The sequence below is a fragment of the Geospiza fortis genome, unplaced genomic scaffold, assembly GCF_000277835.1.
Source record: "Geospiza fortis unplaced genomic scaffold, GeoFor_1.0 scaffold896, whole genome shotgun sequence".
In the NCBI taxonomy this organism is placed as follows: Eukaryota; Metazoa; Chordata; class Aves; order Passeriformes; family Thraupidae; genus Geospiza; species Geospiza fortis.
In genome coordinates this window covers 171,789-185,577 of record NW_005054556.1, presented here as the reverse complement: position 1 = coordinate 185,577, position 13,789 = coordinate 171,789, and the positions used below count along the sequence as shown (strand labels likewise).

The 13,789-nt window shown below is 44.1% G+C and overlaps 1 protein-coding gene across 1 annotated transcript in view; it reads left to right on the top strand.

Annotated features, from left to right (window-relative positions):
• Positions 1–7,661, top strand: part of ARSJ (arylsulfatase family member J) — a 28,214-nt gene extending 20,553 nt beyond the window's left edge. The window contains exon 2 of the mRNA XM_031064099.1: positions 5,105–7,661. Within this exon, the coding sequence (XP_030919959.1) occupies positions 5,105–6,506 (1,402 nt within the window). The 3' untranslated portion in view covers positions 6,507–7,661. The remainder of the gene's footprint in view (positions 1–5,104) is intronic.
• The last annotated feature ends 6,128 nt before the right edge of the window (positions 7,662–13,789 follow it).

The window sequence follows — 13,789 nt, the reverse complement described above, 5'->3', positions numbered from 1 at the left end:
AAGAATGGAAAACAGAAGGACATGAGCATTTAGAAAACGTTTTGCTTCTCAGCAAATTGACATAATAGCAATGAGACAGAAGCACTGTGGCTATGCACTCTGGCTTTGTTGTCATCAGTCTGAGGGGACCAGGACTTGCTGATGGCTTGGCAGCAATTCATGTCAGGCTGTGATGGCTTTGTTTACATCTCATTTAAATCAGCTCAGCTCTGCCCAAGGGTCTCCTGGATCAACTCACCCCTTTTCCAGCTTTACTCTGATTTAGTTTAAAATACCTCAGCATATGCAGCATGAAACATTTCGTTTTTATGGCAGATATTTCTGCTGCAGAGTCCTTTTGTGTGATTCTTTCATGCTGGTCCATACCCAACATGCCCATGGTCAGGATCCCCTGCCCTGCTCTTCACCAGCCTGGGTGGAAGAGCTCCTGAACTGCTCCTGCGTCCCTCACAAGCACCTTACGGAGCTGAAAACAACTTTGAGATGATTCAGAGTGAACATCCCTGCCCAAAGCAACAACTTTGTCAGACATGTAGGGCTTGTGGGCTCCATGCTAAAGCCTCAGTCCACTCTAAAAATGTCTTTGTTGTATCTGGTTTCTCTCACTGGTGATTGTGCCCTGCCTCTGATGATTTGCTGGTGACAAATGGAATCTTGGGAATTTTTCCTCCCAGTAACTTGGATGTCTGAGGACTGACAGCCCCCAAAATCACATATTTCCCTATTTTTTTACTCACCTGGAATTCCTCTGTTTTAGCTGTTGTGTTATACAAATAGTTTCAGGTAAGATGTCAAAGACTGTTCTTTAGTAACCCCTAAATCGATGCTCTTGCCTGGTGCCTGCTTGTTGTATCTCATTATTTTTAACAGGGAAATGCACAGTCATCAATAGTGATCTCTTTAATTTATGTAGCATGCAGACCTCAGTGCCGTCACTCTATGCAACTCCTGGCAAACATGGGGTTTTTATTTAAAGTATCCTTTTCTGAATCCTAGGCTAGAGTTTATTATTTTTACAATTGAGGTTTTTTTCAACATATCCTGAGCTATGCAAGCATAATAAAAATACATTTTCCACGTATACTAACTAGAGCTCTGCTAGCAAAAGTTCCTGAAATTAGAAACTTCCAACTGAGCTTCTTTGTTAATCTACAGTGACCCTTAGAAGAATCTCAGTTTGAGGACAATTAATGCAGTATTTGAAAATTGTGAGAGCTTGAAATCAGTAGTGTCGTACATGCACATTACAAAATCAGAAACATCCCAGCTTCTTCCTCAGCATGGTGCAGAACCCACCCTGAAGTTAAGGGGGAAAACACTCAATAGAAAACTCCTCAGGGAACGGTTTGTTCAGGAAACTTGGCTTGGCCCACATGTGTGTGAGGCTGTGCAGGGGATGTGGGGTGTGCCAGGAGAATCCCTTCCCCTCCACAGCCCCCCAGCCCTGCTCTCTGCCGTGGGGAACAGCAGGGAAATGTGCAGAGATTCTGTCACTGCAGAAGAGAGCTGGAAACTAATGCAGCACTGCTGAGGGCATCAGAAGGGGGAAGTGAAGCCTCCCTCCCAGTGTTAGCACATTCCTCAAGCTCAGGTCTCACTGACTTCAGTGTGCCTGTGGTGCTTTGCATCCATAACACTCCAGCACTTCAGTGTGCAGTTCACCTTCAGCAGCTTCATGGGCTCTGCACCTTGGGACTGGAGGTGGGAGTGCTGTGAATCCACTGCCTGAGCTTTGTGTCTAAATTAAAAAAGGAAGGGAACTCGTGTTGGAAAGGGGTGTCATGAGCTCACACTCAGGAGGGAGGATTTATTTGCTTACTTATTTATTTTAAGAACCCTCTGAAATATTTCTGTGAGCATCCAAGAAGCAAAGGGCAGTGAAGTCATTGGGATGCTCCCAGAGGGAGGCCATTGCTTTAAAGTTTCCCCTGCAAACAAGAAAACAGCTCAGTGTGTCAGTGAGCCAGCACTGAGCATCTGCCTTGGCTGCAACACTTATCACAGTGGGTTTTCTGTGAACATCTGAACAGCACACCAGGAAAACAAAAACAAGAGTAGAAAATGCACGAAGAGCCATCCCTGTATAGTGAGGAGAAATTAATTTTCAATATACTTCTTATTAGCTGAGCACTTCACACAAATTTTGCTTAGTTCCTTATTCTGCAGATTGGCAATTTCAGGTATTCTAAAGGAGAACACCTATGATCCAGATTGTCAGAGGAGCAGGGAGAAGGAGAGCACAGCACATCCATCTAAAGTATTCCCAAGTCTTGAACCCCACTCTTTATACAGTTAATGGCCTCTCTCAGCAGTTAATGGCCTATATGTAAATAATGCCCACGAAGGTCAAAGTCTAAAAAATAGTGAAATTAGATTCTGTGGCCTGTCAGCATTTGCTTAAATTTGACTGGTTACTGGTGCTGAAATTCTAATAATGAATTCCAGACTATTCACAGTCCTAACTTCCTTTCTGCATTTGGGATTAAATTCAGCCAATTTATTCTAAAAAATAGAAGCCATGAAATCTATAGGATGTATCTTACAGACATTTCATTGCAGTTGGTGAACTACACCCTCAAAATCAGTATCTGCCTCCTAGTCCCTTTATGTTTTTCCTGGTTCAGTTTTTTTTTGGTCTTGCACAGTCTAGAAACAGTTTCAAAACAGTTGTTTTGAGACATTTTTCCTATTGCTATTAGTGTCATTTGCTTCCATATCATCACTGTCTTTTGCTGAGATTACTTTGCTTTTCTATGGATGCCCTGCAAGTCCTTTGAAAATGAAATGCTTTCACTGAAGAAGTAATGTTGGCACATAATGGATCAATTAGAAAGGCATGTGGTGCAGGAAAGTGTACAAATCTTGACCTTTTTTGTCATAGTGCACAGTCTTCTGATAATCAGAGGTTGATATTTCTTTGAAGCATTTCTACACTTGAAATATTTCAACTTAAAATGTATTGGTTTGCAGACTTCTTTTTTACACATACGAGTGTAAAAATGTGTCTCTTTGTCTGTGTGCCTATAGGTATATTCCAAAGCACAGCCATGCCAAAAATAGCACACAGACACATCTGGGAAACACACCAGAGTCTCCTGCAAGGAGGCAGCAGCAGGGAATATATGTGCATATAGATGGATGTGTGTTATATGTGCAGTGTTACCAGCATATTGAATAACTTCCTTAGGGCACTGCTGAATGCCTCTGTGACTGAGGCTAATTCTTGCTGGATTTTGGTTCAATATTTGTCAGATCAACAACTTAGGAATTTCATGCTTGGATCTCTAGTTGAAAAGCCCTCGCTGGGGAAACTGCCTGGTGTTTTAGGAATTCTTGACGAGAATGAACGTTGTGTGACTGTCGTGCTTTCTGTGTAGACATTTGCCTACAAGAGGAAGATTGGTTTGCAGTGTTTCACAGAGTCTGTGGCCTGTGCCCCTAAGGCCCAGCTTCTCAGTTTTCAGAGGAGAAGGGTGGTGGAAGGATCCGGCTGAGTCCCTTCAGAGAAAATCCTGACTTCCAGCAAAATCAGCTTGTTACAGAGGAACTGCCCCGCTGGGACTGGGGTCTGACCTTGTGATCAAGGAGCCTGTCAGAGTTAAGAAAACAGAAACTATTGACTAAAATAGCCAAGTGGGGACAAGGACTTTTCCAGTTGGATCAAAAAATGGGAATTTTCTGAAAGGATTTAACAAGGCAGAGGAAAAAGAAGGGGAAGGAAATGAAATGCCTTATGGACATAGTTCCCTGAGGAGTCGGAAATATGGAATGAGCTGAAGTATGGAGCACTGCATGGCTTTCATGGTTGTAGTTTACCTGTTTTAAGAGGAGAATGTTGCAGCTGAACCATGGGAAGGATGTGGGACTTGTGTGTGTGTGTGACATTTCTTTTACAAAAGCAAAGTGCAGATTCCAGAAACCCATCATTTTCAGGGTGTGTTTTAGCTCTCTCCCGCAGCATCTCCTGCGCTGTCAGCACCAGCCTGTGAGTTTGGGCACAATTGGGTGGCAGGGCTCCAGGTCCCCAGCCTGGTTCCAGAGACAATGCTGTGCAGAGGGGCTGGGGGGCAGAGCACAGCAGCAGCCCTGCAGCACGCTGGGTCCAGAGCAGCACAACAGCCAGAGCTTCTGCAGGCAGTTAGTGAGAGCAGAGCTTCTGGGTCCAGGGAAATTAGCTCCAGAATGAAATGGAGTTACACAATCCATCCACACTGCCAGCCATTAGAGACAGCTATGGCGCCTTTGGAGATCCTGGCCAGGAAGCCCTCATATGAAAGCAGGCTTCGCGTTCTTTATGGGCAGGCAGAGCCTAATGGTTTTAATTTTCTAGACAGCTCAGGAGGCCAATCAGATTGGCAACACCAGCAGAATTTGTCAAGAAGCCCCAACTCCTGCTACCACAAATTAATAAGAACCGGTTTTGGGGGAGATGCGCAGTATTAGTGGACCTGGCTGTTCTATGCATGGTTGAGAATTGAACCTCTTCTCACACTCAGGGAGGAGTTGTCTTTGGTCTACTATCTGCTGTTACATTCTCTTTTTTAGTGTCAAACTGGTATAAATATATTTGCCCTTGATTTTTGATACTTACTACTGCCCGTGCTGGATTCATTTTCATCATATGGAAGCCATATGTATTCTTTACACATAGCCTGTAGTGCACTGCAGAATTTATTACCCCATCCTTTAAACATACTGCTCTTACATGCTCAAAGCCCAGCATTTTTATATGCTGTAGATACGTTCACCGCTAGCAAATTACGAGGCACTGTAAAAATTGTATTTATCCACATAATTTTCTATAGCCATTGTTAAACGGAGACATGTGGAGGAAAGAAGGGTGCCTCAAAGTACCTGTGCTCCTGTATATGTAGGTATTTTGAGTAGCTCAGGTCATGGAGGGAAATGTTTCATCCCTCAGTGAGGCAAGGACAGATTTGATGGTGTGACCGAGCTGGTTTTTGAAAGCAGCGCACACAGGCACTCTGAAATATTTCCAGAGAAGGCTCTGGCATGCGTAGGGACATTTTATGTTAGGATTAAGGTGTCCATACACCTGAGCATTTCCTCCACCACCCTGATGCCTGTCTCCTCCCACCTCCAGGTACCAGATCCACACGGGACTGCAGCACTCCATCATCCGGCCGACGCAGCCCAACTGCTTACCTCTGGATAACGTCACGCTACCTCAGAAGCTCAAGGAGGTTGGGTACTCCACGCACATGGTGGGCAAGTGGCACCTGGGTTTCTACCGCCGGGAGTGCATGCCCACCCAGAGGGGGTTCGACTCCTTCTTCGGCTCGCTCCTGGGCAGCGGTGACTACTACACCCACTTCAAGTGTGACAGCCCCGGGATATGCGGCTACGACCTGTACGAGAACAACAACGCCGCCTGGGACCACGACAATGGCATCTACTCCACGCAGATGTACACGCAGAAAGTGCAGCAGATCCTGGCTTCTCATAACCCCAGGAAACCCATATTCCTCTATATTGCCTACCAAGCTGTCCATTCACCTCTTCAGGCGCCGGGCAGGTATTTTGAACATTACCGCTCGATAAACAACATCAACAGGCGGCGGTACGCGGCCATGCTGGCCTGCTTGGATGAGGCCATAAACAATGTGACCCTAGCTCTGAGGAAGTATGGCTACTACGAGAACAGCATTATCATTTATTCTTCTGATAATGGTGGGCAGCCGATGGCCGGAGGCAGTAACTGGCCACTCCGAGGAAGCAAAGGCACCTATTGGGAAGGAGGTATCCGCGCCGTCGGGTTTGTGCACAGCCCCCTTCTGAAAAACAAGGGATCTGTATGCAAGGAGCTGGTGCACATCACAGACTGGTTCCCCACGCTGATCACGCTGGCAGAGGGGCAGATCGATGAAGACATCCAGCTGGACGGCTACGACGTGTGGGAGACCATCAGCGAGGGCCGGCGCTCCCCGCGGGTGGACATCCTGCACAACATCGACCCCATCTACACCAAAGCCAAGAACGGCTCCTGGGCTGCTGGCTATGGGATCTGGAACACTGCCATCCAGTCTGCCATCAGAGTGAATCACTGGAAGCTGCTGACGGGAAACCCGGGCTACAGCGACTGGGTGCCTCCACAGGCCTTCAGCAACGCGGGTCCCAACCGCTGGCACAACGAGCGTGTCTCATGGTCAGCCGGGAAAACCGTGTGGCTCTTCAACATCACGGCCGACCCCTATGAGCGCGTGGACCTGTCTGCCCGGCACCCCGAGGTGGTGAAGCAGCTGCTGCGGAGGCTCTCGCAGTTCAACAAGACTGCGGTGCCCGTCCGCTACCCGCCCAAGGACCCACGCAGCAACCCCAAGCTCAACGGAGGAGTCTGGGGACCGTGGTTTAAGGAGGACGAAAAGAAAAAGAAATCAGACAAAAGCAAAGGTGCAAATAAGCAGAAGAAGATGAAGAAGAAGAAGAAAGCCAATCGGAAAAAGGGGCAGTCGTTTCACTGCCGGTCACGTCTTGCTGGTGGGTAAACTCTAAGCAGGCTCCTTGGCAAGGCCTGAGTCAGCCTGGCCCCACTTCTTGAACTTCTGATGGAATAGACTAGAAATGCCAGTTCTGCACTATGAATGAAAGTTGTCATCTTTTAATTTTGTCTCTGATTTCACCAGCACAAGATACCTTAGCAGTCTGCGTGACCATGTGACAGACTTTCTCCTCCATAGGATGAGTGGTCCTCACCCATCACCAGACACAATCCAGATAACAACAGTGATAGCATCTTGTTTCAGGAAACTTAGCTTTGATGGACAAATGATGGTTCCTTGCCTTAATTAGCTGGAATCTTTGGAGAGCATGGAGATGTTAATGGCAGATGTTCTCAAGCTGACAGATGGTTCAAAGGGAGAGAGGAGAAACAAAACCCAAGAACCTCTGTGTGTCAGTAAGTGTTAGTCATCAGCCTGTGACATGTTTTGATACAACACAGCAAAACTGAAGCCATCAGGGTAACTTTGTAGAGGTGCTGGGGAGGGGGGCATGATAGGAGGAAAGCTGCTTTAAATTAGATTTTGTCCGTCTTAACTAAATCTGAAATATTTTTAACATTTCCTAGATGTGCTGAGCTCCCCCTATTTGCAGTAAACACATGACCAAGGAGCACACACCTCATGTAATTTATTACAGGATAGAAAAAAAACACATCACCAAAGTGAATGTAATATATAAACACTTTAAGATAACTATACAACAATATGTAAAATAGATAATTTATTTTACAGCACAATCCTTATTTCTTTTCCATTAAAATTTCCTGGTTGATGCAAGGTACCCCTGTGGGTGCCAGGATTGTTTGGGTTCTTTTAACGTTGACTTCTTAAATTTTATTTCCACCCTGTCATTCAGAGTTTATTTAACAGATTCATATCCTCAGAGTACTGTAAACCAAGGAAATACTGTATACACTGCTAGGATGAGGAAGGAGAACAATTCAGGTGCGTCACTGCATTATGTATTTGCCTTCAGTGGTTTTGAATGTAACAAAGGGTTTATTTAATTTAGGAGTCCCATGAACATTGTTCATTTCTGTACAGAAGCTAGCCCATCTTGATGTTTGGGGGGAAAATTCTACTTCAAACCTTTTATTTATGTACCTATTAAAATAGTTTATTTTTATGGCATTCATAAAAGCAGTCTGCCTCTTTTTTTGCATCCAAAATAGCAATTCTGGCCTAGTTTGTTTTAAACAAATTCAAGTAAGCTGTTTCATTACTATTATTTTTGATACAGAGATGTTTTATGACATTTTGCTTCTGAAACAGAATTTCTTCTCCCAATATATATATCATTTGAGACATGCTTCAAAGTTTGCCCTTTTCCAAGGTGTCTGCATGGATGATGGATGCACGGACTGGCTGCACATTGGTGGTGATCTGTGGTAATTGATAAAATGCACACGCACATATAAGCTTCAAGATGAATTATGTAAAGTAAAATTGATGATTCATTTGGCTATAATGTATTTGGATAAAATTTCAGATAAGCCTGCTTTTCAGCAGTGTGTCACTTAACTCAGAAATTATATTTATATAAATGGATTATGGCTAAAAAATCAGTGTACACCGAAATCTGAATGAAATACAGCTGTCCAGAACTCCAGCAACCTCTGACCTTTTCAAAAGGCAGCTAAGTGCAGGTACATACTGCCAAACCCCTGCAAACGGCCTACTTAAAGCTATGAAGAAGAATAAAGCTGCCATTAACAAAACACAGAAACAAGTCAGGCAGCTCTTAGAGATACTTCTGTAATGAATATACTGGGGAGGACACAGAAATGCACTTGGAGAATTGCATGTAAATAATAATTATAAAAGGATGGTGTGTATCTGCATAAGTGCTTGATATTTTCACTGTTATTTTTCATGCTGTGTGGTCCTTAAGATGACTAATTAATTCCTTAGAAATCTGCCTAGCTTTTCTTCACATCCACACTATCCAGTGAGTAATCAGGAACTCTGATGTTCTCCAAATTCTCACTTTTTAAAAAAACGTGCTGTTGATGTCCTTAAAAGAAATGAGAATAGCATATTGAGATATTGTTCTTCAAAATGTGATCTGTAAAATTCATATCTGTGAGAAGATTCATTTAATTTTCCAAGGTAGTTTTTAAAAGATGAAAATTAGGTTTATAAGTTAAACTATATACAGAGAGACTATGATATTTTAATTTATTTTGTCATAATAGCAGCAAGGCAGTGTGATAGAGTGTTATCCTCATAGAATTAATTATTGCCCTTTTCCCTGAAAGTTATTTGGTGGCTTTGGCTTTCATTGGACCAAAGCAGCAGTGAACATTACTCTCTGACAACATTTTATTCTGTAATTATTTATATCTGTTCTCTCTCAGGCAGGATGGAAGTCCTTGAAAGTAACCAGTGCAAGGCAGAGCAGTGGATCAGTTCCCTGTGTGTTAAATAAATAAATGTGCCACGAGAGTAAGTGTTCGTAAAGTACACAGTGGGAGTACATTTCCAATTAATCTGATATTTTAATCTAGTGGAGGGCAAAAATTGGCTTTAGAGTGGGGTAGGAAATAGCCACAATTGAGCTGCATTCCTGAATGTTTTGCTGAAATGCTCCATGTCTGCTCTCACACAACACTTGTTTCACTGCAGCAGCACCGTGGGCTCTGGTTCATGGGGGTGCTGTGTAGCTCTCAAACCCCACTGTCTGTTTGCTGAGCTCTCAGTAGCTCCTACACACTCCCAGCAGGATTTCACAGCTTGTTTGCACCTGCAGATATGTTACATGCCCACTCTAGGGAAGGTTTGATGGGTAAACACTGGAAAAGAGGCCTGGAGAAAGGCTGGGTAGGGGACAGACAGTGGGGAGCATTTACTTATGATTTTTCAAATTGTCTCAAGCTTTCTCCAGACTCTGTGTGGGTACAAGGAAAAGGCAGGCTGGATATAACTCTGACCTGGTCTCAGAGACAACCACACCTTCAGGGGGCCAGCCTATTCTTCAGAAGAATACTGTCTTTTCCGGGTTTTTGCAATTTTATTTTAAAGCTCTTCACAAACAATCTTCTAATGGTAAGATAACTTTAACATCCTCAGTGACTTTTAACCGTTTATTAGCAATAATATCGTTATTGTTATTATTATTGTTGTGTTGTTGTTACTTAGTTTGACATAAATTTGGAGACAAAACACTCTTGCACAGCTACAGGTAAAGAGGAGTGGAAGGTTGTGCCAGGAATGGTGAGTAAAGCAGAACTGTCAGTCCTTCCCTGTGGGGAATGGCCATGTGGGTGTGAAGCTCAGCCAGACCTGCAAACTTTGGAGCACGAAGGCACAGTGAGGCGCTCAGCAAATTTTAACCACCCAAAGTAAAGCACTGCACAAACTTCAACTTGGTAAACTTTAACTTAGCCAAACTTTGACTGATCCAGACACAACAGGGCACTTTCTAAGGCATTGCCTGGAATTTTTTAGTTTGGTGTACAATGTATTTTGAGAAGAAGGTAGGAGAAAAAAGAGGAAGAAAAAGGAGAAAGGTATGTAGGCAACACCCCGGGGCCTAGCGTGCCCTGAGGGCCTCTGGATCCATGGCAGGGAGCCCTGGGAGCTCGGGGCGTGTCCTGGGCTCTGCTCTGCTCCCCTGCGGCTCCCTGGGCACGGCCGCGCTTCGATGGGCCCTGAGGGGACACACGGACACACGGCACCATTGGGGTGAGGGGGACAGGCCGACATCTTGGGGAAGGGCAGGGGAAGGTGGGGGTGTCGGTCTGCCATGGTGGGTGAGGGCATGTGAGGGAAACGGTCTGAGGGTGTGTGTCAGGCTGTGGGGTCAGAGCGCCATTTTGTGTGGGGCTGTGAGTGACTCAGCCATTTTGTGTTGGGCTGTGGGGTCAGAGCGCCATTTTGTGTGGGGCTGTGGGGTCAGTCTGCCATTTTGTGTTGGGCTGTGGGGTCAGAGCGCCATTTTGTGTGGGGCTGTGAGTGACTCAGCCATTTTGTGTTGGGCTGTGGGGTCAGAGCGCCATTTTGTGTCAGGCTGTGGATCACTCCCTCCACCATTTTGTCTTGGGCCGTGGGATCACTCCGCCATTTTGTGGCAGAGCATGGATTACTCCGCCATTTTACGGCAAGCTGTGCGGTCACTCCACAGTGTTGTGTCAGGCCATGGGGTCACTCCACTGTGTTGTGTCAGATAGTCAGTTTCTCCCAGTGGTATTCTTTTGTGCAAATGGGGGTGCTGTGTCCAATAAGAAGACGAGTGCTACAAAAGAGTGGCTTAGCTGGATGAGGGGAGAGAGGAGTTTGTGGGTTGTGCTGTAAGGAGCTGCCCATGAGAAATTACTGAGAAGGTATGGGACTTTTGCAGTAAGGTGCCCACAAAAGAACACAAGCTTGACTTTGGCATCTCATTCTGTTCAGAGGAATACTCAGTAATGTACATGATTTCCTTTCTGTGGATCATAAGTCAAGGTCTTGATTGAAGTGGAGGACTTGTGTCAAAGGCAGGCCAATATAAAAATACCAAAATACTCTCATTTCCTGTGTTATGCTTCCTGCTTTTGTCTCTGCCAAACAAGCTAATAACAAAAAATATAAATACAGATAACTACATGAAAGAAGGTATAATTAAGTACCTGGATTTGAATTAATGGTCCAACAAAAGTATAATCCATGATATGGTTTAAAGTTATTTCATCAATTCCATTTGTTTCAGGTATAACCAGGGCAAGGTTGCTGAAGTTTAGCTTGTGACTAAAGTTACAGAACTGATTAACAACTGTTATTGTGAATTTCCATAACGAGAGGAGAACAGGGTCCTGAAATGTCATACTGATGTAGCCTGAAAAACACTTTTTTATAATTCCTTACAAACATCAGTATCTCAGTAAAAGTCAAGTATTTAATCGCCTGAAATCAGTGCAGGCCATGACGTTTGTTGTTGTTCCCTAGATTTGCTTCAAAAGATCACTTATGAGCATTACTTGGCAAGGGCCGATTTATTCCTCATTAAATGCAGCTTGCTTCTGCTAGTTGAGCTGGGCCAGCATGGAACAGTGTGCAGGAGAAAGTCAGAGCCTTACTCTGAGTGTAGGAATGGTTCTACACCAGCAGTGTGTGGGCACAGTTTGGAAATGGACATCACTAGTGACAACATCTGTAAGGATTTGCCAAAATCCAAAGCTAGGGACTAATTCCTTTTAGATAACCAAGCTGCATTTGTGGTTTTTAAGATGGCTGGCGAAGGAGGGGAAGTGTGGCCCTGTGAGAAGATGAAGAGCACCAAGCTGTGACTGCTGTCAGACTTTGAATGAAGAAATTGCACGTTGCTTAAAAGGAGCATTTTGGGACAGTGAACTGTATGCCATTAAAGAAATGCTTCATATATCATCATCTAATATTCTTGTAAAGAAACACAAGCTTCAAAGCTCTGAATATTGGCAAAACTTGAAGGGCATAACTAGTAATGTCTTACCTTTGGGCAACATTCTGAAGTCCTTCTCTCGTGGCATACTTTTTTAGAGTAATTGGTTCCAGTTTTATTGTGGTTTTCATCAGCAGATTCCATTACATCTTGTCAATCTGGATGGAGGGAATATAATTAGCATTGATAAAAAGCATGTTGGGTCTGTGGTGTTTATCTTCGCCAAATTGTTTAGGCTCTCAAGTGACCCCTAAGCAATCTCTTAGCAGACCTAAAGAATTGATCTCTTATTACTCTGTGGCTGTGGAGAATTTGAAAGAAATCCACAGGACTTGAAGGACTTGAAAAAGTACAGAGGGAGCACATAGCTCTGGCCTTCAGCCCGGGTGACTTCAGCATCTTTTGTCTTTAAATGTTATTTCTCTGAGGTTTTTACTGCTGCTAGATTTTTTCCTCTTCTCTGTGCAAGGAAAAAGGCTGCATGATTAATTCTGCTTTCAACATTGGATGTGAAAGTCTGCTTAGAAAGCCCCTGCATGGAATGGCAGCAGAGAAGAGCAAGAAGTGCCTGCTTTTTGTGAGGAGGAACACAGTGTGCTATTTCCCCTGCCACAGCCACAGAGCCCTCACCAGCAGTCATTCAACTCCTTAGTCTGTGAGCCTGCCAAGATCCGGCAGTTATCCCAGGTAATGAGCAAGCTGAGATTAAATGGTTCCTGTCTTTCTTTCCCATCACTCTCTTACCCTGCAGCCTGAATGAACTTGTGGAATGCTTATATTGAAATCTGTGGAAAAGTCTCAGCAGACTGAGATCCCAGTGACATTGTTTCTTTCTCATCCATGCCACAGGCCAGCATGGACCTGTACTAGGAGACAGTCCTTGAAATCCAGGTGGAGTCATGTCTTTCCTGTGTTAGCTGTGGTTGTTCCTCAGAGGCACACAGGAAACATTTCCTATAGCAGAGCCCTAAATTCAGCTAAATTCATAAACATCCAATAACCATTCTCACTGTCCTGTCTGCTTACACAGTAGCCTTCTGAAACACAGAGTCTTCCCAAAGGCACAGGGCTCTGGTTGCCATTTCTTATCATTGTCTTCAAGTCCCATTTCATTGCTCAAACCCAGGAAATTCTGTTTAACTGGAAAGTGGCTGTTTCTTGAACTAACATGAAGAAAAGCATCCACCTCTGACTTAGATCAGAAAAATATGGAAAATCCATTGCTTCCCACTGTAAATCTCTTGCAGTAGTTAATATCTGAGTTAAAGGTGTAAATGCCTTCTTTCTAGTTTGGTTTTTGGTCTGGTTACAGATTGCAGCTTTATGTTATTTTTATCCACACGACAAAGAGTCCTTTGGCACCTGCTGTTTCCTTCGCTTGATTGTACATCTGTATTCCAACCTTGAATATTTTTTTAGAAGCTGAACAGATTGGCTCCTTAGAGTCTAATCATTTTATGGCACTTTCTCCAGTTCCCAAGTAGGAGCTGAAGTTTTTTTACACCCATTCTCCAGATTTTCAGTAGACTGTACGAAGTGTGGTCATCAAAAGTAAATAAAATACTCCAATATCAGTGTCCTTCAAATGATGTACAGGAATGTTACCTCCTGTGGAGAAAGCCCTGTGGGCTGCACTGAGCCTAGAGCATCCCCTGCTGCTCTGGGCTTGAGATGGCACTCCCAGGCAGGGAACTGGCTGTGGAGTTTGTGATTATTTTTGTTGTTCTGTGTGAGGCAATCTTTTACTCCTTAGGTGTTGTTTATTCTCAGGGAAAAAAAAAAAACCAAACCAAACACTCAAGTTCGAAAATATCCCAGAAGAAGGATTTCATGTTTTCTCACAGCATTTCCATTCTCTGTCTCAACCCCTACA